Raw genomic sequence first — 27,260 nt, 5'->3', positions numbered from 1 at the left:
AACTCATTCTATGTAGCTGTTCATGACTTAAGATGTTTATATATATATGATATTTTAAGGAAAGTTTCCAGACTTCCAAAGATATCCCATGACATTGGGATCTGTACAGTTATAGACAGAAGTATATTGTTTTAATTTAATAATGAAGGAGATTTTCTAACAGTAAGAGCTTTTCAACAATGCAAAAAGGTATAGAAAAGAAAATAAATCACTGGATTAGTTCTAATTTTTTGCTATTATAAATAATACTGCAATGATCATCTTTGCAAGTACTATATTTAAGTTTGTTTGTTTTTTAAGATTTGTTTTTTAAGTAGTCTCTAGACCTAGTGTAGAGCTCAAACTTACAACCCTAAGATTAAGAGTTATATACTCTACCGATTGAGCTAGCCTATATATTTATGTTTCTTTTTTTTTAAGATTTTTTAAAATTTATTTATTTATTTTCAGCATAACAGTACTCATTTTTTTTAAGATTTTATTTATTTATTTGACAGACAGAGATCACAAGTAGGCAGAGAGGCAGGCAGAGAGAGCAGGGGAAGGAGGCTCCCCGCTGAGCAGAGAGCCCGATGTGGGGCTCGATCCCAGGACCCCAGGATCATGACCTGAGCTGAAGGCAGAGGCTTTAACCCACTGAGCCACCGAGGCACCCCAAATACTAAGCATTTTAAAGCTCCTATTATATAATGCTCAAGTGCCTTCCTGAGAGGCTGTACCTGTGTGCTCTCCCACCAATAGTAAGTTATTTTTAAGGGAAAACTACCAATCCATTGTCCTTCTCAATTTATCATTTTTAATTTTGCAGAGAGACTTTTATTTATTTAAGATTTTATTTGTTTATTTGAGAGAGAGAGAAAGAGAAAGCAAGAGAGTGGGTTGGAGGGCAGAGGGAGAAGCAGATTTCCCACTGAGCAGGGAGCCTGATATGGGGCTTGATCCCAGAGTCAGTCCCCACTGAGCACCCCACAGAGAGAATTTTAAATAAGAGACATTATAGGGGCACCTGGATGACTCAGTCAGTTAAGCATCCAACTCTTTTTTGTTTGTTTGTTTGTTTTTTATTTCTTTTCAGCATAACAGAATTCATTGTTTTTGCACCACACCCAGTGCTCCATGCAATGCATGCCCTCCATAATACCCACCACCTGGCTCCCCCAACCTTCCACCCCTCCCCCTTCAAAACCCTCAGGTTGTTTTTCAGAGTCCACAGTCTCTTATGGTTCATCTCCCCTTCCAGTTTCCCTCAACTCCCTTCTCCTTTCCATCTCCCCATGTCCTCCGTGTTACTTGTTATGCTCCACAAATAAGTGAAACCATATGATAATTGACTCTCTCTGCCTGACTTATTTCACTGAGAATAATCTCTTCCAGTCCCGTCCATGTTGCTACAAAAGTTGGGTATTCATCCTTTCTGATGGAGGCATAATACTCCATAGTGTATATGGACCACATCTTCCTTATCCGTTCGTCCGTTGAAGGGCATCTTGGTTCTTTCCACAGTTTGGCAACCGTGGCCATTGTTGCTATAAACATTGGGGTACAGATGGCCCTTCTTTTCACTATATCTTTGAGGTAAATACCCAGTAGTGCAATTGCAAGGTCATAGGGAAGCTCTATTTTTAATTTCTTGAGGAATTTCCACACTGTTCTCCAAAGTGGCTGCACCAAACTTGCATTCCCACCAACAGTGTAAGAGGGTTCCCTTTTCTTCACATCCTCTCCAACACACGTTGTTTCCTGTCTTGCTAATTTTGGCCATTCTAACTGGTGTAAGGTGGTATCTCAATGAGGTTTTAATTTGAATCTCCCTGATGGCTAGTGATGATGAACATTTTTTCATGTCTCTGATAGCCATTTGTATGTCTTCATTGGAGAATTGTCTGTTCATATCTTCTGCCCATTTCTTGATATGATTATCTGTTTTGTGTGTGTTGAGTTTGAGTTCTCTATAGATCCTGGATATCAACCTTTTGTCTGTACTGTCATTTGCAAATATCTTCTCCCATTCCATGGGTTGCCTCTTTGCTTTGTTGACTGTTTCCTTTGCTGTGCAAAAGCTTTTGATCTTGATGAAGTCCCAAAAGTTTTTGCTTTTGTTTCCTTTGCCTTTGGAGACATATCTTGAAAGAAGTTGCTGTGGCTGATGTCAAAGAGGTTACTGCCTATGTTCTCCTCTAGGATTCTGATGGATTCCTGTCTCACGTTGAGGTCTTTTATCCATTTCAAGTTTATTTTTGTGTGCAGTGTAAGAGAATGGTAGAGTTTCATTCTTCTACATATAGCTGTCTAATTTTCCCAGCACCATTTATTGAAGAGACTGTCTTTTTTCCACTGTATATTTTTTCCTGCTTCGTTGAAGATTATTTGACCATAGAGTTGAGGGTCCATATCTGGGCTCTCTACTCTGTTCCACTGGTCTATGTGTCTGTTTTTATGCCAGTACCATGCTGTCTTGGTGATCACAGCTTTGTAGTAAAGCTTGAAATCAGGTAATGTGATGCCACCAGTTTTATTTTTGTTTTTCAACATTTCCTTAGCGATTCGGAATCTCTTCCGATTCCATACAAATTTTAGGATTATTTGCTCCAGCTCTTTGAAAAATACCGGTGGAATTTTTATTGGAATGGCATTAAAAGTATAGATTGCCCTAGGCAGTATAGACATTTTAACAATGTTTATTCTTCCGATCCAAGAGCATGGAATGGTCTTCCATCTTTTTGTGTCTTCTTCAATTTCTTTCATGAGTGTTCTGTAGTTCCTCGAGTACACCTTTACCTCTTTGGTTAGGTTTATTCCCAGGTATCTTATGGTTTTTGGTGCTATAGCATCCAACTCTTAATTTCAGCTCGGGTCATGATCTCAGGGTCATAGGACTGAGCCCTGCCTCAGGGAACACTTAGTGCAGAGTCTGCCTGAGAGTCTCTCTCTGCCCTCTCTGTGCCCCTCCCCACCACTCAGGTGCCTTTGTGTGCTTGCTCTCTTTCTCACTCTCTCAAATAAGTAAATAAATAAATTATTTACATAAATCAGAGGAATTTTAAGAAGAAAAGTCTTTTGGGCAGAAGGGAAAATATTGAAATAATCACAGAGAAAAGTTGAGGGGGAAGCGCTGCAGAGTAAAGGAAGGCTTCAGTTTTGTTTCCACACGTAACATGAAACAGCTTGGGTCAATGGAAAGAACATGGGGAGTGGGAAAAACTGTGCCAAACTCTGAGACCTCTGAGGGACAGACTCTGAGGTCTCCTCCAGCCCCTCCTTCCGTAATTATCTCTAGATACAGGAAGATAGTAGAAATGGAGTCCTGAAGTGGTTTACTAGTCTTCTCAAATGATAACAGAATTTGAATAGAGCCTATTCATATTTACTTCCTTTTCTGTCTAAAATTAACTTCTGAACCCCACCCTCATCCTTCTGTCCATTCACCTCCTCACAGTCATTCACGCTGCATTGGACTCAACTCCTCTGAAGGGCCACTACCCAGGCTGCAGGATCCATCTTACCAAATTCCTGTCAGGAATGAGACTTCACCCTCTGGGGCTTTCTGAAATGGAGGTTTGGGATTGTTTCTTTGCCAGCACTTGAGCAATTGACAAGCTTAGCAGCTTCTCTGCTTCCCTCAGAATCATGATAAGATTGTAAGGAAAGCAATCTCAGAGTGCTGCATTTGTTTTCCATCAGCAAGGTCCGCCTCCTTCAGTGTGCAGAGATTAGTTGCTGGGGGAGAGGACAGCGAGTGAACTAAAAAGAAACCAGGAGACTAAAAAGTCATTTGAATAAGCTTATGTCATGAGGTCTTTGCTGTGGCAACTCTCTCTATGTTTCTTTCAGGTGGCCTTAATTTGAACCCCTTAAAGTTTCTTGTTTTTGACTGGAACTGGAGAGATCAGAAGTTGAGGAGGATGATGGACATTCCCGAGGTACCGTGTAACCAGCAATTGCTTTTAATCTTTTCTTCTTCAACTTGAACTTGAGTTCAGACACAGTAATAAAATCTTTGATGTGGGGAGCCAGCACATTCTGGCCATTGAAATGATTTCTATCTTTTAACTCTGAAGTAACTGCAATTACAGAGTCCATCTCACCCGCTTAGACCTAACTGTATCCTTTCCCTTTGTTTTATAGGAATCAGCTTTTTTTCTCTTTACATGACCAGGGGTCTCTGCCCCTACTGGGGATCACATCTGTATTGTACCTTTGAGAAACAGGAAGATCTGGGGGACTTTGGCACATTTCTGTGTGCCCTGCTTTAGAGACATAGTCATCTTTGTCTTTCATCCTTAAAAATGTGTGAGGGAGTAGAGGCACAAACTTGCCTCGTGGCCTGCATCTCCCATGCCCCAAAACTCACTTAATATAGAGTGCTATTTTGTTTTCGTTTTAGTGGGGAAATTATTTTGATGTCTCAGTGTATTAAAACTGATTAAGTGCCTTTGTGGCCGCAGCATTAGCTCATTCTGTATTATAAAAGTAATCCAGGGGCGCCTGGGTGGCCCAGTAGGTTAAAGCCTCTGCCTTAAGCTCAGGTCATGATCCTGGGATCAAGCCCCACATCGGGCTTTCTGCTCAGTGGGGAGCCTGCTTCCCCCTCTCTCTCTCTCTCTCTATCTGCTTCTCTGCCTACTTGTGATCTCCCTCTCTCTCTCTGTGTCAAATAATTAAATAAATAAATGTAATCCATTATCATCAAAATGTGAAAAATTGATTTGCCACCTACTGTGTATCATGGGACAATTTTTCAATCTAGCCCAATGTTTAGAAGTATCTGTTAGAGGGGTGCCTGAATGGCTCAGTGGGTTAAGCCTCTGCCTTCTGCTCAGGTCATGATCCCAGGATCCTGGAATCGAGTGCCTCATTGGGCTCTCTGCTTGACAGGGAGCCTGCTTCCCCCCTCTTCTCTCTCTGCCTACCTCTTGGCTACTTGTGATCTCTGTCTGTCAAATAAAGAAAATCTTTAAAAAAAAAAAAAGAAGAAGAAGAAGAAGTCTGTTGGAGAGAAAAAGATTTATCCAATAATAAAAGTGGTTGTCAGTCACCAACCTAATTAATCATGGCAGCAACTATCAAAGAGATTTGGAATTAATCCTCCAAACATGCTGAATAAATTAACTTACTACTTAAAACTATATCCCCAGAATGACCAACCTGGTTATGATTGATCAGTGAGTTACTTCAGACATCCATACAGGTTAAAAGACAATTTTTTCAGTTTCCTACACACATACACAAATATACGCACATGTGCGCACACACACACACCTATGCCCTGAACTGACTGCTTTTTTATTTTAATGTTAATTTTTTATTTTTTGAAGATTTTATTTATTTATTTGACAGACAGAGATCACAAGTAGGCAGAGAGGCAGGCAGAGAGAGAGGGGGGAAGCAGGCTCCCCACTGAGCAGAGAGCCTGATGCGGAGCTTGATCCTAGAACCCTGAGATCATGACCTGAGCTGAAGGCAGAGGCTTTATCCCACTGAGCCACCCAGGCGCCCCGTGACTGGTTTTTTTAAAACCAGTTCACAAATTTGATGTTAGGCACTTAAGTCTATATCTGATTTATTTCAGTTATAATGTGAAATCTGAGTAATCCACTGAAAGTTTTCTAAATATAATGATAAGAAGGAATTGTGTCAAAGAAAAAAACCTTGTCACCCAGTTATTTGTATTATGTTGATGTCATTACTATCAGCTATCCTATATTGAAATATGTGTGCAATCTTGCCATACTTTGGGTATCTTGAAAACCTTTGTATAAGATTTTTTTTATGAGATTTTGTTTTGAATGGTTACAAAAGGGCCCTTAAATGTTTTATTAAGTACCTCTTCCTTTACTTAAGTAAATATTTCAATTCTGAATAAAACACAGGTTAAGATTTTTGCCCTCCCTGATTCTGGCTGTAACAGCTACACAAATACTAGAAAGTCCAGATGGTTGAATTTATTCACCAAGACCATCTTTTCTTGATCTTAACCTCTTCTTTTTCTTTTTTCTTTTTTTTTTTTTTTTTTTCCCTTTTCTCTCATTTAGATAAGAAAGGAGGTTTTTGAACTTCTGGAAATGGGAGTCCTCAGTCTATGCAAGTCTGAATCTTTGAAGCTCGGCCTTTTCTAAGTCTGGGTCCTAATGAAAATTCCAGTTTTTATGGTGGGATTTGCATCTCATTTAATAGCTCTGGAATATTGCAAGGACTCAGTAAATATCAACTATTGTTTTACTATGTTAACTGGATCACACCATGAATCACTAGAAATTTTTGGTGGTGGAGATTCTTTAACAAAAATGAAGCTGTCCTTTGCCAACTTCTCTGTATAATAAAGTATCACCAGCTTGTGTATGATTTTTTGTTAAGGAGACAGTTTTTCTTTTACCAGCTGGCCTCTCATGTTACTTTGCAGAAGGGAAAGAGCATCTGGGCAACCTTAACCAAGCCACTTTCCTCTCTGAGCCTTGGTTTCAAGAGCTGCAAAATGGGAATGATACCTTCTAGGATTATTGAGGCTTCCATTTGACAGTACGCTTGGAACAGACTCCTAAACTGAAGCCTGGTCCTGGTGTGAAGGGTGCAGTGGTGCTGATAGAAAGAGTTGTGGGTGTATGTGGCACTTGGCAAATATATGGAAGATAACAATATAACTACAACTATCTTAATTATTTTGTACCTTATTTTAAAATAATCTCAGATTTACAGAAAATGTCTGGTAATACCTGGGAAAGGTACCTACACAACATGAGAAATGAAAGCAAAGACTTAAAAAAATCACACTCTGAAATATCTCATGATACCACAATATAACAACTGTAACAACTGCTAGCAAGTTGTCATATCCATATCAGTCTAGAACTGTGGATCTTCAACCAGGGACAATTTTGCTTCCCCCCACCCCGCACCCCTGGATCCATTTGCTATGTCTGGAGATGTGTTTGGTTGTCACAACTGGGAGGATACTACTAGCATCTAGTGGGGAGTTGGGACTTGCTGTTACTTAGTAGGTAGTATCCTTTGGCCAAGGGTACTGCTCAGCGTCCTACCATCTTATGGGACAGCCCCACAATAACAAAGTATATGGCCCAAAATATTAATCAGTAGTGCTGAGGGTAAGGAAACCCAGTTCTAGAAACTTGAAAAACAGAGTATATGAACAGAGTATATCTGTATCCTTTAAGTATATACAGAGTATATCTGTATCCTTGAAGTATATTTATTTAAAAGAGAAATATGTAAATATAAAAGTGCCTGTAAAGTGAGATCTGGCTGTCTTAGGAATTTTACCTCAGAAATGTATTCGCTTCATACCTGTGATGGTTATTTTATGTGTCAACTTGACTGGGCCAGAGGTAGCCCAGATAGTCAAGCAAAAATTAGTCTGAGTGTTTCTGTGAGGGTGTTTACAAATGAGGTAAACATTTAAAGGGGAGAACTTGAGTAAAGCAGATTGCCCTCCCTCTTGTGGGTGGGCCTCTTCCTGTTAGTTGAAAGCCTAAGTAGGACAAAAGGTTGACACTGCTCACCCCCACACACCCTCCACAAACCACTCCACCCCCCCACAAATAAGAGAGAATTCTGATTCCAACTGAAACATTGGCTTTTCCTATTAATAGCCTTCAAACTGGGACCTCAGCTCTTCCTGATTTTACAGCACCTTTGGCCACTAGACTCAAATCAAGATATCAGCTCGGCAGATTTTGGACTTGCCAGCCTCCTCCATAACGACGTGAGCCAATTCCTTCTAATAAAATCTCTTTACATACCTCCAATTAGTTTTTTCTCTCTGGAGAACCCTGACTAATATACTACATGAAAGTTTCTCCTACTTTGAGATTTGAGTTGGTTTGGTTTTGTTGTTTTATAAAAAGCTTCAGAAATTCTGTTCTTACAGATTTGTTACTGTAATAATCCTTTTGCTAGGTGTTTGTTATCTATGTAGTATAATCCCACCCAATGTTGGACCAAATTCCTAGGTGGCAAACGTACCTGATTATTTTGTAGGCCAACCATGCATATATAATCTAATTTTGTAAGCTGTTGCTGCCTTTTAAACCCAAGTTCTTGTCCATGTTCATTTAGTAAAACAAATAGATGTGAATTAGAAGTGTTCACTGCCATCTTCTCACACAAGGCTGATACCAGCAGCCATACTTGCCACCGTCTCTAAGCCAGATTCAAGTGATGTGCCAAAAATGTCCCCCTGCATTTGCTTTTCCCAGTTTTGCAAGTGGAAAGCTTCAACTCTGAATTGAATTCCATCTAGTGTGAGTTTTTGCATTTATTTTGTATTCTTTTAAACTAGGTACACCTGCCAAAGTTGTTGCCTTCTTTAATATAAAAATAGTCTAAGAGTACCTGGGTGACTCAGCCAGTTAAGCGTCTGATTTGATTTTGGTTCAGGTCATGATCTCAGGGTTATGATATCAAGCCCAGCATCAGGCTCCACGCTGGGTGTGGAACCTGCTTAAGATCCTCTCTCTACCTCTCTTTCTGCCTCCCCTTAAAAAAATAAAATGAAATAAAAATAAAAATAATCCAGGATGGCTGCTCTGCCTAATAGTATAAAAAAGGAAGATTAGAAAGTTGCCTTTTTTTTAATCCTAAATTTGTACCTTAAATACATTTTAAAGAAAAGAAAGTAATTATTAACAGTCCAATGAAATGTTAGGGGATTTCTGATAAATGAGAAAAACCCCAAACCAAACCATATTGCAATACTGAACTTTCAATTGAGTATCAATCTTCCTCTTCCTTTCTTTTGCCTCATTTGAGCTACTCTAAGGAACATTCTTGGAAAAAGTTTAGGAGGAGATGTTTTAATGTACACTTTCTACTGGAGTCTTTCTTATGGATGAAAAAATTGGCAGCTACTGAGATTAGACATCTGTGTTCCACAATCCCGGTTTGCTTCCCTCTTCCTCATTATCACAAATAGCAAAGTTAGCTGTAATCTGAGAGCATTCTTCCAACTTAGTTTATATTTATGTTAGAAGCAGCTACATTTGGAAAAAAGCTGATAGCCCTAACTTTTATTTTTTTTAATTAATCTCCAAGGCTTTAGGCAAGTTCTCAAAGATAAATCCATGCTCCCCCTTCAGGAAGGGCTTGCCTTGAATTAGTCACCACATCCCAGAAGTAGCCCATTATAACTGCTTCCCAATGTCACTGGATGTTGGTCTGTGCAGACCCTGCTAGGGACTATTCCTCCTGGGCATGGCATTTAGCACACATTTTTTGAGCCTAAAGTAAAATATACCAATGGCTGATTGAAGAGAGCTGTGTTATATCCTGTTGAATATCAGGTTCAGTTAAGGAATAATTCTGGGAAGTAGATGCAACTAAAAGGAAAGTTCGTATAATTCTTCATTTAGTATTAACATTATGCAGTATTACTGTGTGTAATAATGTTATAAATGCCTGGAAAGTATACCTCAGTCACCTGCAGGACCAAAATGAAGAGGACATCTGAGGAAAGTCAGTCCCGATTGCCAGACAACACTGCCCTGAAGCAGCAGAAATTGCCTGCCTACCGGCTACAACTCACAGCCACTGGAGTCCTCTCTGGCTTTTTTGCGACAGGAGTATTCTGCCTTGGTGTCGGCATCATTCTTACATTGTCTGCAAAGAGTATCAAGGAAATAGAGGTTTGTCCCATCTTACATTGTTAATGTAGATTCTAAGAATTTTCAGCTTTGGGACTATACATGAGTGATTAGTTTGAGAACACAGCCCCTCAGTAAATGAGACTAGAACATCCCTTTTTCAGTTAGCCAGTACAGGTGGTGGCAGCCTGTGTGTTGGCTTTATTCATCTCTACTCCCTCTTAAGGACACTCACTCTCACGCTGGTCTGCTCAGCCAGTCATTTACAGGAGCCTGGCAAACCCAGAAGCTTTTTAAGCTGGCCAGAGAACTGACCAAGGATTGATAGAGGTAGGAGGAGAGGCAGGGTCAAATGACTGCCAGATGCCTGTGAATCATATGGATAAAGTAAAGAGACAAAGAGGTCTTCAATTTTGTCCCACTTTCAAGCATTGTGTCTTTCCCATTGCAAATGAACTCCCTCTGAGATCATTATTTTAATCTAGGAAAGCCAAGAACCCAAATCTTTCTGGCCTCTTAAGGATACTTAGAAATATTAACTAAATTCTGCTGGAGACTGAGAGTTTGCACATGAGTAAGATAAGTAAGAGTTGATTCCTGCCCTCAATGAGCTAATGACAGAGTAGTTAAGGCCGTGTGTGGTAAGAGCAGAGAGTTCAGCCATGGCTGCCTTGTTCACCACATCCACAACCCCTTCCTTCCACACTGCCCAGTACATAATAGGCGCAAACTTAGTGGAAGAATGGATCAGGGCAAACAGGGCTTTAAAGAGGAAAACACCAATGTGTTTTCACACAATGTGTCCTCTTACCAAACCATACTGCTCTAATGCCTTTCCACTTATATTTTCTGCTACCAACTCTCAGCAGTTTATCTCCCCAGGAATTAAATGCCCCGAGGTCCTTTTGAGTCCTCCAGTGTGAGATTTAAACGACCAGTGTCCACCAAATAGCAGATGAAAAATGGCAAGAGAGAATTAAACTTGCCTTTTCCACAAACAGCTCATCGTATTTACTTTTTCTGTTTTCTTCTTCACCAACACCTTTTCTTTCTGATTTCCTTCCCCCCTTCCCTTGCTTCTTCCCTTCTGGTTATCCACACTCACTCACTGTGAATTGCAGCCTTCATTAAGAGGCAGCCATTGCTAAATGATGTCACCTCGTGCATTTGAAGGAAACCTCACTCCACAGTTCACTAACCATTCTGCAGAGAGCTTTCCACGGAATGATTTTTATTGTGTTAAGGATATTTTCCAATTGACCTTTTTCCTAGTCACTTAAGATAGGACATGTTGCCTTTTTTTTTTTTTTCTTAAAGATTTTTATTTATTTATTTATTTATTTGACAGGCAGAGATCACAGGTAGGCAGAGAGGCAGACAGAGACGTGGAAGTAGGGTCCTTGCTGAGCAGAGAGCCGGATACGGGGCTCGATCCCAGGACCCTGGGATCATGACCTGAGCTGAAGGCAGAGGCTTTAACCCACTGAGCCACCATGTTGCTTTTATACAAGAAAACCAGAAACCACTGTGATAGTGAGATCCTCTTTTGCACATGGATGTATTTCATTATATTGGGTGATAAGATGAAGTGCATACTCCAGGCCAGTGAGATCAAGCACAGACCTAGTAGAAGAGTTCTAAGTGGTTTTCCTCTTCTCACTTACCCTTGGGCTACAAGAATGAAGTGACTTTATTCCAGTTCCCTTTAAGCAAGAATGATTGTTCCTGCCTCTCCAAATTTCTGAGGAGCAAGCAGATTGTGATCTTTGCTGTCATTTTAGAGCTATAGGTTTACAAAGCCATTCAAGAAAGTAGATCATAGATGTTTTCCTCATAAATTTTTATTGATTTTATTATTTTTTTTTCCATCTTTAGTCACCTATTTCACCCATCCCTCTGTCCTTCTCCCCTCTGGTAACCACCAGTTTCTTTATAGTTAGGAGTCTGGTTTTTGTTTCTTTTTTTTTTTTTTTTTTTAACTTTACACATTTGCTTTGTTCCTTAAATTCCACTTATGAGTGAAATCATATTTGTCTTTCTCTAACTGACATAGTTCATTTATAGAGAGTATAATACTCTCTAGCTCCAGGGATGCCTGAGTGGCTCAGTCAGTTAAGTGTCTGAGTCTTGATTTCTGCTCAGATCATGATCACAGGTGTGTGAGATCAAGCCCTGCATCAGACTCTGAGCTCAGTAGAGATGCTTGAGATTCTCTGTCCCTCTTCCTCTGCCCCTCCCCCCACTCTCACTCTTTATGAATAAATAAAATGTTAAAGAAATACTCTTGAGCTCTATCCACATCATTGCAAATGGCAAGATGTTACTCTTTTTTGATGGCTGAGTAATATTCCATTATATTTCTATCTCACTTCTTCTTTATCCATGCATCAGTCTATGGACACTTGGGCTGGTTCTGTAGTTTGGCTACCACATAAAACTTAGAACTAGAAAACACCTTAGAGGGGTGACTGGGTGGCTCAGTCATTAAACATCTGCCTTTGGCTGAGGTGATAATCCCAGGGTCCTGGGATAGAGCCCCACATGGAGCTCCCTGCTGTGCAGGAAGCCTGCTTCTTCCTCTTACACTCCTTCTGCTTGTGTTCCTGCTGTCACGGTCTCTCTCTCTGTCAAATAGATAGATAAATAAATAAGTAAATAACATCTTAAAAAAAAAACCAAAACCCTTAGGTATCATCTACTCATAGATCATTTGCTCATGAAACACATTTTTTTCCTAATTTTGCATTAATAGAAATCCAACAAGAATCCATGGAGTAGAATGAATACTACGACAGCAAGATCACAGATCAATTAATTGCTGGACAAAATGATGCTGATCAATAAAATGTGGACCCTGAGATTAAATATTTAAATCAAAGTCAAAGATTGACTGAACTGAACCCTGATTTCCTCAGTCACGGTTCAGTATGCTGTCAGTTATGATACAGCCCTGTTCTTTAAAGCTTTTTAAAATTTTGAATGCAGTTTCACACACAGCACATCAATATTTTCCAAAATAATAGCTGAAGGCTTGTTGTGTTTTTAAAGACTTTTAAAGAACTTAAAAACACATACATACATACATGCATACATATATAAAATAATGACAAGTAAATATAAGGATCTAAGTACAATTAAGTAGCCTTTTGGCTTATCTTTAACGTAGTACTAACGCTTTGGCTCTTTGGCTTCAAAACTCCCAGTTGTTTGCAAGGATTAAAAAAAATGCTGTCTTTCTTGTTAGTATTCCCTCCCAAAGAATCCTACATCCCACTGGCAGTTTACCAAGGAGAAGGCTACTCCCTTGTTATCCTGCTCTTCCCCATTCCCATAATCTAATTATTCTTCAACACAGTGAGGAAAGAGAGAATGGAAGTGTACAGCCTCTGTGAGCCTTCCTTCCTTAAGCTTCTTCCAGCTATATCTTTACATAACTGAGGCTCTTAGCCAGAGCTCATGGGATTTGTTCATTTGGAACACACCACCCTTTTTTAACGAGTCCACGATACTATTTTAAACAGAATTTAACTTTTAAAAAACAGAATATGACAACATTTTAAAATCAGAATTATTCCACATATATCAATAACCCTACATTTTGGAAGCCCTTCTTTTTCTGTGTTTGGTCCTTTTTAATAACTTCCTCTAGATGTCATGTAGAAAAATTCATTAGTATAAATATTTTCCATACAATAGAATGGAAAAATGATGAAGTGACTTCCCCATAAAGCTGATTAGCCTCAGGCTGTAGATCCAGTTCTCGTGAGTCATTGCCTAATACTTTCCTAATGACACCTCTTTATGATGGAGACACAAGCGTACATCACAACAGGTTGCATAAATATACAATAGAAACACTGAATTCCAGGTCAGTGGCAAAATACTGCCAGGTCTGAAAATGAAAGCCTATGTAGAAGGGCCCACTCCTCCCAAGCATCTCCTGAAACACTTTGTGCCCAGCAGTGGACTGTCCTTCATTCATGTCCCAGAGTCCATGCCCTTGACACAGAGCTTAAAGACATAGGTGGACTCAGGAATTGATTTTTAAAATATGAACTCATGTAATTTTTAATTAATAATTGTTCTTTTCCCTGCCTGACAGATTAAATACACAAAAATCTGTGGAAATTGTGCAAAACTGCGAGAAGATGCCACTAATTTTGACAAAGAATGCACCTGCTCTATTCCCTTTTACCTTTCAGAGATAATGCAGGTAAGTGAATTTCAAGAGTCTTCAATTAGCTGTACACTGATCTATTCCCATTTCACACTTGGCAGTAAGTTCATGATTTCCACCAAGAGCTTTCCAAAACTGAAAATACAAAAAATGAAACAGAGTACTGGTGAGGGACCTTACAAAGTGTCGAGTTCATGCACGACTCCCCCCCTACTTTTTTATTTTAGAATGTTATTCTTCTCCTTTGTTTCTAAGTTTCCAGACTCTTTACCTACCCTACTTTGTAACATAATTCTTAATATCAATCAGATTCTATTCCAAATGTCAACACAAGAGGAGACCATAGAGATCACTGAACCTAACCACTCATTTTATAGTGAGAAAATTAATGGGCTGAGAGGTTAAGTGACTTGGACAAGGTTAGTATCAGGGGTCACACACCTGCTGGGATTCTCCCCCATCCTCCCTTACCCCACCCCCTCAAGTCATTCTATATTTGCAATTGCCTAATCCCTAAGGCAACTCTTGGCCTGGCTGTCAGGCACTGTGAGAAATGTGAAAGAAATATTAAAAGAAGTCCCTGCCCTTGTGCTGATTAAAGTCTTATGTTAGTCCAGGTCCTCTGAGAAGCAGACGCCAAGACAGGATTAGACATGCAAGAGATTTACTGAGGGAACTGCCTGTGAGGGAAAATGGGGAGAGAGCCAGAGGAAGCTGGAAGAGCTGTTAGATCACAACACAGCTCTGACCCTGTGAAGAAATGGGAAGCAGAGAAGGAAGGGAGGAAGTTAGGGAGAAAGGTCTTGGATTCCAATGTATTCTTTAGGAAGTTTCAGCAAGGCCAACGGAGAATCCCTGACAGAGTCTGCCTCAGTATCCCTGCTATGCTCAGCCATTGAGAGCACCAGGGACAGCATGGCCTTGGTGCAAACACAGGATGATTTCAAAGCAGTGACAGCTGGGGTCATCCCTCAGTTACCATCCCTATAGTGGGAGACACCAGAGGCACCTTTTCAGGGCCTCCACAATTTTACCTGGTAGTCAAGACAACCAAATAAATGAAAAACTGTATTCCCTTCAACTCCTCAAAGATCCTGTCCTGTCCTCTAGACTTCACACCTCTCCCACCACAGTGTCCACCTCCCTGACTTGGTCATCCCCCTCTCTCCCTTTCAGATGACTCTGCATGGGATGAATCTAAGTATAGGCAGGCTCTCTCTTGAGCATCCCACTGAACATTCCCCTTGAGCTTTCCACCTCAGACACAGCTGGTCCCAAATGAGAATCATCATCATCTCCTGGAAAACCCTCCTTATTTCCCTTGCTGGTAAAGATCCCATCACCAAAGATGGTAAAGACACCATCTTTGACTTTACCCTGCCAACTCCTTTTTCATCTAAGCCTCTGATGTGTGGACACTATTCTTCAATCCATCTCTGTAACCACCCTGTCCTCTTTATTTTCTTTGTCATTGCCTCAGTTTGGGCCTCCTGGTCCAGTAGTATCAAACTACCCACCAGCCTTTGGCTTCCCCTACTTTAAACCAGCTGTTGTTTGCAAAATAAGTTCACCATCCTCCCTGCCCCCCAAAAAAGCAGTCTTTCAGGTTGCTCTCCAACCACCTGAGGGCCAGCTACCTTTTCATAAAAAGAGGAAGGTCGGGGCACCTGGGTGGCTCAGTGGGTTAAAGCCTCTGCCTTCGGCTCAGGTAATGATCCCAGGGTCCTGGGATTGAGCCCCACATCGGGCTCTCTGCTCTGCGGGGAGCCTGCTTCCTCCTCTCTCTCTGCCTGCCTCTCTGCCTAGTTGTGATTTCTCTCTGTCAAATAAATAAAATATTAAAAAAAAAAAAAGATAGAGGAAGGAGACCTTGTACTCCGGCCAGCAGACCAACTTGCTTTCCCACAATACAACTCTCTCTATTTCTGCTATTGTTTTGCCTAGAAACTCTCCCCACTCTCTGCCACTTGTTTTAAAACCCTAACAATCCTAGGCATTCCTTGAGCCTCCTTTTCACTCCTTTCTCCAGCAACAGTTTGCCCACATTCATATCCTGGGAGCAGTTTCCATTCTTCTGATGAACTTATTATAATCAGTTGTATAGTAATATCCTGTGGATTCACTTCCTCTACCTACAGGAACCTTCCTGAGGATAGAGACCGTGCTTCACATGTTACACCACAACTACCTACTCGAAAGTGTATGCGCTACACACTCAACCTTCCCCCCACCCTCCCTTTACCAGGTCAACTATCCCTGTTCCTATCTGCAGGCTTATCTCCACTGGTACATAGATGCCTTCTTTTCTTGCCTTTATAAGGACTTAAGTCAGCAGTTCTGTCCTCTCCTGTATCATCAGCTTTTCTTTCTACTCAATCATTCCCAGCATACAGACATATTATTTCACTTATCTTCAAACAAACCACTCTTCTATTCTCCCAATTTCCCTGCCAGCTATTTTCCCATTTCTTACCTCCCACTGGCAGGAAATCTCAAATGAGTTGTCTATCTTGGCAGTAGTTCCTCTCTTCTCACTCTCTCTTAAATCCACTCCAGTCAGGTTTCAGCAGTCAGACCTTAGTGCCTTGTCGCTCTCTGGACACAGGTGATCACTCCCTCATCCTCAACATGCTTTCTTCTCTTAGCTTTTAAGATACTAGACTGTCTTGGTTTTCCTCCTAGCCCCCGATTGCCTTTCTTTGGTTCCTTTGCTATTCTTCCTGTTTACCCCAAACTCCTTATGTTGAGTTAGGCAGCACTTTAGTCCTAGTCTTCAGTCTTCTTCTATGTTCACTTTTTTTGGAAATGTCATCTATCTCCAGATAGATGCCATCTACTGCCAACACCATTTTATATCTCTAGCTTAAACATCTCTTCCAAATCCATACTTGTATGTCCAGCTGCCTTCCTAATATCATGTGGATATCTAATAGATATCTGAAGCTCAGCATTTCCAAACCTGAATTCCTGGTTTCCACTTCTCCTCTTATCCACTGCACCACTCCCTGACCCTACCAAAAAATCCAGTCCATTCAAAGACGTCTCAATCTCAGTTGGAAACAACTCCATCCTTCTAGGAGCACCTGGGTGGCTCAGTCATTGAGCATCTGCTTTCAGCTCAGGTCATGATCCTGGGGTCCTGGGATCGAGCCCCACATCACTGGGCTCCCTGCTCAAAGGGAAGCCTAATTCTCCCTCTCCTGTGGCCCCTGCTTGTGTTCCCTCTCTCTCTCTTTCTCTCTCTGTGTCAAGTAAATAAAATCTGAAAAAAAAACAAAAAACAAAAAACAAAAAACAAAAAAAACCACCTCCATCCTTCCAGTGCTCAGGCCAAAAGTCTAGTAGTCATTGTCATTCCTTTTATTCTTTCACACTTCACATCCAATCCATCCTGTTGGCTCTACCTTCAAAATATATCCAGGGTCTGTCCACTTCTGCCACTTCTTGCACTACCACCCAGCTCCATGCTATATTCACCTCTCCCTTAGGTTTCTGAAATAGCCTCTTAGCAGGTCTCCCTGCTTATATCAATGTCTCAACATAGCAACCAGAGTGAGTTTTTCTTTTTTAAGATTTATTTATTTATTTATTTGGGAGAGAGAGAAGGGAAAGGCAGAGGGAGGGAGACTCTCAAGCAGATTCTGCACTGAGCATAGAGCCCAACACAGGGCTCGATCTCACGACCCTGAGATCATGACCTGAGCAGAAACCAAGAGTCCACTGCTCAACCAACTGTGCCACCCAGGCACCCCCAGGGTGAACTTTTTTAAAGTCGAAGTCATATGTTAATTCCTTTACTCAAAAATCCCTGAAGTGGGGGCACCCAGCTGGCTCAGCTGGAAGAGCATGCAACTCTTGATCTCAGGGTCATGGGTTGAAGCCCCATACTGGGAGTAGAGGTTACTTATAAATAAATAAACTTTTAAAAAATCCCTGCAATGTCTCCTCTTTCCATTCAGTGAAGAAGCTTAAGTCCCTTCAGGGCTTTGCATGATTTGGCTTCTTATTTCCTCTCTGACCTAATCCTTCATTCTATTCCCCCAACCCCACTCCTACTGCACTGGAATCCTCACTCATTCAACGAGTCATGTGTTCTCTTGCCTTGCCCCCTGTACCTGATATTCACTTGGCCAACTGCCCTACCTCCTTCAGGGCTTGGTCCAACCTTCACTTCAATAAGGCCTACTGTGGCAATCCTATTTCACACTGAAAACTGTCTATTCTCCCCACTCTTGTACTACTCCCGATCCTTGTTAACTTGCTGTGATTTCAATTTTTCCATAGTATGTATCACCTCCTAATTTGCCAAATAAATTAATAGTCTCTGATATGTACTGTTTATTGTCCGTCTCTCACTATTGTGTCCCAGGCACCTATGACAATGCCTGGCACAGTGTAGGTGCTCAATTAATGTTTGTTGAATGAACATATGAATCTCTGCTTCCTCCACGGTGCATAACGCAGTATATTTATGTAGTAGATGCTCAGAAAATGTTGAAAGAGTAAATGAACAGAAGAAAGATAAAGTGCTAAATTATATGGGTTTATGTTCTAGGAAGCTTTGGTTTTATGTGACCTTTTCTTATTTCTCTCTTAATCCCAAATGAAAGCATGTTGGCATTAGTAATATTCTGAATACATCCAGATTGATTATGGCTAGGGCTAAGCAATTTTGTGAGTAAGTCAGATATAAACTATAAGGGAATTACTGAGTTGTAATAGGATTATAAGTGATATCTACATAAAGTCAGTGAGGGAGGTTTTATGTGTTTGTTCTTATAGGTCAAAATTCTAGTTCTTTATAGGTATGCCCTTTCTTGCCTTCCTCAACTCACCACGCTGAGTTAGTGTTAGACAGTGTAGACAGTTACCTACACTTGTAGTTAGCACAGCATAATGTCTAGACTTTGTCAAATCACTCTGTTGTACACCTGAAGCTAATATAACATTGTGTATCAACTATACTTCAACTGAAAAAGAAAGTTAGTGTTGCCTAATTTTGGCCTGAAAGCGGGGATGCTAAAAATAATAGAAAACTATTCTCTCACAGTTCTGGAAGTCAAAAGTCTGAAATCAAGGTGTGACAGAGTCAATTTCTTCTTGGAAGCTCAAAGTACTTACATTTTTAAAGAAAAAATCCAAAAGATCGAATCTTAAGGGCTTCAGTTTCCATCTGTCTGTGTAGTTTGAAACCTTAAAGTCAAATAAATGTTACCAGCTGCTAACCATTCCTTTCAGGCAAAGACTTCCTCATAAAAATCCAGCCAAACTAGTTAGTGCAACCGCAGAGCCTTCAGTTCACCAGTTAGCACACAGCACACATGCTAGGCAATGAGTTCATGCAAGATTGCCTTAAACTAGGAATCCTGCACAAGAGTGCCACTGAATTTAAAGAGTGCCTCTAGGACCAGTAAAAAAGGTGATGCTCTGGGAGGCCTTGTTAAGCTAAATTTTGGACGAAGAATCACTGAAAAAAAGGTTATTAAAACACTTCTGTCCCTGGTATGGTGTGAGTGTGCTCTGCCTGTTTATTTTGTCATTTATGTGAATGTATCACTTTGGGTAAGTGAAATTCTCTTTTTAGCCTCCAAGAAAATGTACAATAAATTCCACTCTGTGGGTTTCATATTTTCTGTAGTTATGGGTCAGCAGTAGAGGTTCCGTTGTTGGGTGAGGAAATGTAATCAGTCATTCCTGCTATGCCTGGTTTGTTTGCCTTCACATCCATGGTCTCTATTTATGATGTTGCAGCCTGCCTCTTTGTCATGACCCAACATCTCCCCTTCTTGGTATTCCAGACACTTTTCTCTTACAAGTGACTAAGTTCTTAAGCCTTTGTTGTTTTCTGTAAATGGCCACACTTACCATGGCCTTTATTTCCAGCCTGCCCTGAGTACCAGCTCACATTTTCCATACTCATCCTCTTACATGTCCTTAGGGTGAGACCAGAAGCCTTTCCAAAGTGCCAGTTTTTCATGGTATATGCGAATCACTTGACCCCGGAGATTATAAAAGAATACATTTGTATTTCTGGCACTGAATATAACAGCTAACATATGGGGAGCACTTAATAAAGGCCTTCATCTTTTTGGATGCATGCCTTCATTATTTTGGAGGTATGTCATATATTAATTATAAACAGCCACATTGGGCATTTCCATTTGCATTATATGCACTGTTAGTAAGATCTGTATCAAGTCTGCCTGGAGAATGGTAAAGGTAAGCATGATGGTAGCCTATGGCTAGACAGCCTCATAGGGTAGCATAGACGAAAAGGACCATCTCTCATGGCAACAAGGTGACTTATTGCCAAGGTGAAAATCACCTTTCTTTCAGATCCATGAATTATTCTATTCCCTCTTTTTTTTTTTTTTTTGGTCCATAACAAATGGTTCACCATTTCTTGAGCAAGTGCTGTGTACCAGCTACTGTGCTAGATTCTGGGGATAAAAAGACAAAGACCCCAGAGCCAAAGTACAAGGAGCAATCTCATGTCTTTCACATGCACCCGGATGGCTCCAACTTCAAATAATGTTCAAGGATTTGGTTTGAAATAATTGACTTTGATGCCTACCACAACCCCTAGGCAAAGCATTTTTCCTGGTATTGTTAGAAAATAATGGTATCTGTAACATCAATTGTATATATTGAGAATACAAAACCTGGTTTTAAAATTTTTTCACGGTGGAAGCACAGCAGCCCTTACAAAAACATTGAAAATAAGTTATTTGGTGATTTTAATAATTCTGTGTAGACAAGGATTTTCCAACACCAATTTTTTAAAAATAATTTCTTGGGTTTCTGCTTGACATAAGGAAACTTCCAGTTCCTATCTGTTCTTTCTGTGGTAGTTTTTATTCTAAAAATTGTGTCCATGTTTATTAATATTCCAGCTAATTCTTTTTGCTTTTCTCCTTTTACAGGGTAATGTTTATATGTACTACAAACTGTATGGCTTCTATCAGAATCTCTATCGATATATTCTATCCAGAAGTAATAGCCAACTGGTGGGTACAGACTTAAAGGTAAGTCTTTAGTTAATTTGGTAAATACTTAAAAACAAAAACAAAAACAAAAAGGTCTTTAAGTCTAAAAGAGGTTGTCAGAAAATAAACTAAAAATCTAAAGCTTTATTAAACAGAATGTTCATTTCATTTTTGCATAAAATGAATGGGCTGGGTATTCTCTATATCTGCTAATGGGAGGAGTGGTTTCTCTCTTCAGAACAGTAATATGAATCTTGTCCAATTAAGTGGTTATCCTTTCATACATCAGCCATTTTGATAGTAACCTTGAGTGGTTGGTCTCAGTCCAGTTCCCTGTATATCTACCATTATCCCTCCTGTAACTGGGGCCTTCACTCCACCCAAGGTTAAGGAAATTAAGGAAATCAAGCTCTACTTCATTGATTAAAAGCCTTTGGTTTAATTAAATACCCTTTCACTCCTAGAAGTATAAACTTTTACTCTTGATAAATGATACTCAGCATGCTAGCAAAAACAAACAAACAAAAAACAACCAAAAAAAACCCTAGAAGGAAACCTTTTCCATACTGAGATTATTATATGAAAGTGATAATCAGATTATTTTTTTGGCCACCACTCTTTTAAAAATCTATTGTGGTAGTTAGGTGGATGGATCCCCTGTGATAAGTCATCTAGTATATAGACTCACTATAATTTGTATCATTTTCAGAATATGAATTACACTTCAATAAAAAAAGTTTTAATAATATATTCTGGGTGTAGGCTTAGTGTGATATTTAGCTGAGCCCACAAAGTAAGTTCCTTCTTGCAGATGTATTTGGTATGTTATATATTGTTAATAAGGAAAAACATATACACAACACACACAGCCTCCAAAACTCAAAAATTTCCTAGTCTACATGAGCCAGAAATCTGGGAAAAACAGGTAGCAGTCCACAATCTTGTTATGTGTCAATAAATTAGTGTGGGTTAATTTACACTGCCAGTGTTCTCACTTTTAACATTCTAAGAGAGTTTACCAAAGCATTTCTTTTTACTGTATCATCTTGCTTCCAGGATGTTGGAAACTGTGCTCCATTTAGCAAGTCCCATGATGGGACTCCCATTGCTCCTTGTGGTGCTATTGCCAACAGCATATTCAATGGTAGGTGACTTTTCCTGTCTCCATGGTGTGCCTTTTCATAAGCATGTAATAACCTAAATGTCCAGAAGATCACCTCTGCAACTGAGTAGCATTTCAAAAAAAAAAAAAAAGAAAAGAAAAGAAAAGAAAAGAAATTGTGTATACACTATCCACTGACTTATCGTATTTCATTTGCAAATAACTTCTCCCTTACTGGAGATTTGAAGTAGTTAGGGAACATAAGCTAAATGGAGCTTTAGAGTATTTTCCAATAATTGGGGCCTTGGCAAGAAAAAGAATAGTTTTCTAATTCCAACATCTTTTACATGTAGGCATGTTGAGAGTCTGCTAAAACCCTAGTTTACTTTTCAGCTGTGTCTGGTTTTGTACTTTGAAGTGGAGCAAAAATGCTTGCTTGCATCTCTAGCACAATTTTTAATTTCCTTACAGATACCATTATTCTTTCATACAACCTGAATTCCTCTATACCTATTGAAGTCCCAATGCTTAGAAGTGGAATTACATGGTGGACAGATAAGTATGTCAAGTTTCAGAATCCAAGATCCAAAAATCTTTCTATCGCATTTGCAGGTAAGACCCATATATTAGCTAAAAATTCTTTTCTCTTTATAGAAACTTTTTTACGTGTGAGGAAATGTTTAAGATACCTCCTTCTTTACTTTTTTTGCTGACTTCCCCTTTGCTCTGACTTTCCCTTCCTGTGGACATCTCCATCATGTACCTATCAGAAACATGAAATGATGGGTGCCCTGGTTCCATTCAGTTGACATTAGGAAAAAAGCAATGTTTTAATAAACTTGTTGCTTTATTTATAATTAGGGTGACCATGTAATTTTTTTTCTAAGCTCGTGTACTTTTGAGAGTGAAAAGGGGGCACTAGAAAAACTGAAGTTATATATTTATTTTAAATTTGAATTTACTAATCAGTAAATTGACATTACCATATTGGTGGACCTATAAACTAATTCCATTACAAACTACTTTAAAAGGCAACTGTTTCAAAAATTAAAATAACATATCTGTGTATATTAAGCCAACTAAAAAAACTACTTTATTATTTAAACATTAAAAGATAACATGAGCAAAATAATTATTCTGGATATACAGTCACATAATTTTAATCAGTTTCTTGGCCATATCTGTCTTCATTACATGCCCCTGTATTTTTCTAATGAGTTTATTCTTTTTATTCTTTTTAAAATATTAAAATATTTTTAATTTTTTTACAGAATTATCTGCAGTCTTTTTTGAAGTTAAACTTTATGGTTAATCAGTTTGATACTGTTGGCCTCTTTAATTGATTCTTCTCTTTTAACCCTAAATTTTTTCTTAACTGAGAAGGTAGCTATAGGTGCTGAGGTACCTATTATGCTCATAGCCAATTTTACTAAATGGAGGATATTTTCATTTTCATTTTTTTTATATTGAAATATGCTAGTATTATAATATAAATATTTTCATAGGAACTGTCTTTTTACCTCACCTTTTTTTTCTATCTCTTATCTTTCTAAGTGTATTCCTAAATTTAGATGCTATAAAATCTTAAACCTTCTTGATGTCATTTAATTCTGGTAGACAAAAATTTTTGAAGATTTTATTTATTTATTTGAGAGAGAGAGAGCATGAGCAAGGGTGAGGGGTAGAGGGAGAGGGAGAAGAAGACTCCCGACTGAGCAGGGACCCTGATGTGGGACTCAATCCCAGGACCCTAGAAGCTGATCCAAAGGCAGGCATTTAACCAAATGAGCCACCCAGGCACCCTAAAGAAAAAATTCAATCCAGTTGAAAACAGGACCTCCATCAAAAGAGTTTTTACCTAAATTGAAATATTGTAAAGTACAATTATAGAATTAAAAATTAAATTTGTCCACATTTGGAACTCTTATTATATAATATGTTCAGTTATTCCCTTGTTTTCATGGGGGCAAATTTTAATATCTTCTTGTTTGCAAGATTGTCTTTCAACAATTACAATTCACTAAATCAAAAACTAGGTTTTTTGGCATTCCATATTTTGGATACTTCATTTAAAATCTTTAAATTACTTTGACTAAAATTCAACCCAAAGTTAGAGGCTCATTTACCAAAAAAATTTAGGATCATTATAGGACACATCATTTCATATACAAACTAGTTCTTCAAAGGCTCAAACATTTCCAAAATTCTGGTTGATGATGCATAGCAAAGACAGACCACATATACTATCATCCTGAAGTGTTTCTTTTATCTATTATCCATATTATTGTAAAAATTTTACAGTTCAGTTTCTCCAACTGTGAATATACAAAAATATTCAATTTGCACAACCTCAGCTCTTCTTTTGCTTAGTAAAATACTGTAGCTTGTTTGGATATGGTGACAAATTATGTATCTACCACAGCCAATTTAAAGTACATTTGATCTGTTCATTTCTCGATTTATTAAGAACATTATCTTTATTCTGATGTTGTGCTCCACCAAATTTGTGTTTATGCTATCACTGCTAAACCAAAAACTTACACTTGATTTTTCATTTTCTAGCTGAATTTATAGCAATATTTATTATAATGCTAGAATTTTTTTTTAAGATTTTATTTATTTGACAGAGAGAGAGCGATCACAAGTAAGCAGAGAGGCAGGCACAGAGAGAGGGGGAAGCTGGCTCCCTGCTGAGCAGAGAGTCCAATGCAGGGCTCCATCCCAGGACCCTGGGATCATGACCGGAGCTGAAGGGAGAGGCTTAACCCACTGAGCCACTCAGGTGCCCCTTATAATGTTAGAATTTTTAATCTTTCAAGATTGAATATCAAAAAGCTTTGCTCTGATTGCATGAAAAGTCACACCAAAAAATTCAAGCATTATTATAATTAACTGATTTTTCTATTTTGAAGCATTTGAAGACACTGATGTGAAACTGGCCTCATTTAATTGTGTACAAAGTTCTTTTTATACTAAAGAACAAATGGAGGCAACACATTAAAGCTTTCCTTTGTTTACCGCCCCCCCCCCCCACCAAAAAAAAAAAACTAAGGGAAGCTCAATTGATCTCAAATGAAAAGTCATGCTCACATAATTACAAAGAAATGGACCTTCTGTAGCTACCTGAGGCAAAGCGTTGTCTTTGTATATACTCCTAAAAATAACCACAAACCTCTGAAGTAGATGTTGATGTTCTTCAGCAGAGTTATGTCTTTTAATTTTCTGTTGGTCATTGACATCACAATGGTTCCTTTGTGTGATAACTGTCGACCAGCACTGCAAGTTTCACATTCATCAACTTTCTCAAGAAACTGTACTTAATTTTACATTAAACATACACGTTCTATTTTTTAGCTCTTTACAACTAAAAGGACTTCCTAGCAAATAAAAACTGATACCAAACAATAAAATAGTTATACATTTGTACCATATAATAAATGATAAAGCCACAGTTGCACTGGGGTTCAAATGTACACCCAACAAGACATTCAGCATCTATCTCCCACACTATGTCATGTGTGTATAACATAACCTATAATTTCCCACATTTCCCACTGATCCAACTGAGTTGTAGGCTGGCAGCTTCATGTGTCTCACGGGTCAACACAGAGGCCATGCCCTAACTAGCTGGAGTGTCAAACAGCTGGGAGGCATCGCAGGAATATGCTATATTTTGATTGAAAGGGTGTCTGGTTATCTTTCATTAATCACATGTTAAAGTAAGCATTCCATTCACTGCACATGGGTATTTCACACACTATTAGCTAAGACCATAACTGGAAGGTGGAAGGATGAAATTATATGTACATTATTTGTTTGGGATAAATGCTAAGTCAGGTGGGATAACAGACAAAAGACATATGCTGTGACTATCTTAGACAACTGGCAAGTATGGTCACTGTACCTATGATTGAATCCCTAGTTTTTGAAAGGAACTTGGCAACATTCTCTTGTTTTGTCTTGCCACATAACCTCAGGCCTACAACACAAAGAGTCTTTGGTGTTCTCTCATCTCCTGCTACACTTCATTTTTACCTTTACTGTAAGAGTTACCACATTATCCTGTAATTATCTATTTGAATACTTGTCATCCCACTTCTGCCTGTGAATTCCTTGAGGAAATTAGGAAGTTTTGTATCCCTGGTGCTTGATACATAGTGACCAATCCAGAAATGCTTGTTGTTGAATAAATGGATAAATACAAATGACCCAACTTGGAAAAGGAAGAAAGTTGGTGCCTCTTAGATCACACTTCTCGTACTCTCTGGAAATGGGATGAACTGGGATCAGGGGTTGGTAAGGAAAAGCATGCTTAAACTTACATTTTTAATAAGCTCCCTGGGTGATGAGGATGTCAGTTTCTTATAGGACATGTTATCTTGGGACATGAGCTCATGAGAGGGTGAGGTCCATGGTGGAGGTACCAGAGGCAATTTCAGTTTTCATCAAAATTCTTCTAGCAACAATGATTGAAATTTTGGGAAGGGCCAAAATAGGTGAGCTCCACAATATTTGCAGAGGAAGTTTCTTCAGCAAAGGAATTTTTTCCAGAGGAAGTTTAAGTGTACAAACATACTTCAGCAGATTAATAGGACCAAACTCAGCACTTGCTTTTACAAGTACCATGCTTAGAAAATGGGACGGGTTTCTTTTAAAGGAAAATAGTTTAGTCAATCGAGTTGAGAAAGAGTGGTTTCCTCTTTTGCATTTGGATTCTGCAATTACTAGAACCAATTTCCTAGAATGAAAAAGTTCATTAAGCAATTTTCTCTTATTGACTAGTTCTTTAAAATTCAATATGGATTTTATTATCTTCTGTCAACTTTCATTGGAATCACTCTTTCCTTTAGCAAGCATTTGTTGAATGCCTGCTCTGTGCCAGGCACTAGACTAAATGCCAGTGAAAAAAGGACACTATAGTGAAGAGCATGCTGTATAGTGCAAGACACAGACAAGCCCACCATGCTAAAGTGGGAAGTATGAGAATGAGAGTAAACTCAACAGACTCATTTCCTGGCACTGGCATTCCATCCTGTGCTTCCAACAGTCCTACAAACCCAAATCTACTAGGCCTCTTGGCTTTAGAACAGGCCTGTAATTGGTGCACCTGGGTGGTTCAGTGTGTTAAGCCACTGCCTTCGGCTCAGGTCATGGTCTCAGGGTCCTGGGATTGAGCCCCACGTTGGGCTTTCTGCTTGGCAGGGAGCCTGCTTTCCCCTCTGTCTCTGCCTGCCTCTCTGCCTACTTGTGATCTCCCTCTCTCTGTCAAATAAATAAATCAAATCTTTGGGGAAAAAAAAAAAGAACAGGCTCCTAACACCTTTGTTCTCTGCCTTCTCTTTATCAGTTCCTCCTCCTTACTTCCAACTTTGAGCTCTAAGCACGTTGCTGCAGAAAATATC

At 39.2% G+C, this 27,260-nt stretch overlaps 2 protein-coding genes across 8 annotated transcripts in view; both read left to right on the top strand.

Moving 5' to 3' along the window:
• CMSS1 (cms1 ribosomal small subunit homolog) overlaps positions 1-6,342 on the top strand; it is a 384,493-nt gene extending 378,151 nt beyond the window's left edge. For all 6 annotated transcript variants that reach the window (XM_046002287.1, XM_046002292.1, XM_046002291.1 and 3 more), the window contains 2 exons: positions 3,832-3,920; positions 6,033-6,342. In XM_046002287.1, coding sequence (XP_045858243.1) covers positions 3,832-3,920; positions 6,033-6,116 — 173 coding nt within the window. In that variant the 3' untranslated portion in view covers positions 6,117-6,342. The remainder of the gene's footprint in view (positions 1-3,831; positions 3,921-6,032) is intronic.
• Positions 6,343-9,335: 2,993 nt separating this feature from the next.
• Positions 9,336-27,260, top strand: part of LOC123939747 (cell cycle control protein 50C-like) — a 52,555-nt gene continuing 34,630 nt past the window's right edge. For both annotated transcript variants that reach the window (XM_046001567.1, XM_046001566.1), the window contains exons 1-5: positions 9,336-9,635; positions 13,696-13,806; positions 20,694-20,795; positions 21,813-21,900; positions 22,330-22,470. In XM_046001567.1, coding sequence (XP_045857523.1) covers positions 9,405-9,635; positions 13,696-13,806; positions 20,694-20,795; positions 21,813-21,900; positions 22,330-22,470 — 673 coding nt within the window. In that variant the 5' untranslated portion in view covers positions 9,336-9,404. The remainder of the gene's footprint in view (positions 9,636-13,695; positions 13,807-20,693; positions 20,796-21,812; positions 21,901-22,329; positions 22,471-27,260) is intronic.

The sequence above is a fragment of the Meles meles genome, chromosome 4 (assembly GCF_922984935.1).
Source record: "Meles meles chromosome 4, mMelMel3.1 paternal haplotype, whole genome shotgun sequence".
NCBI lineage: Eukaryota > Metazoa > Chordata > Mammalia > Carnivora > Mustelidae > Meles > Meles meles.
The sequence above is the reverse complement of the archived record's forward strand: the minus strand, read 5'-3'. Positions and strand labels throughout refer to the sequence as shown.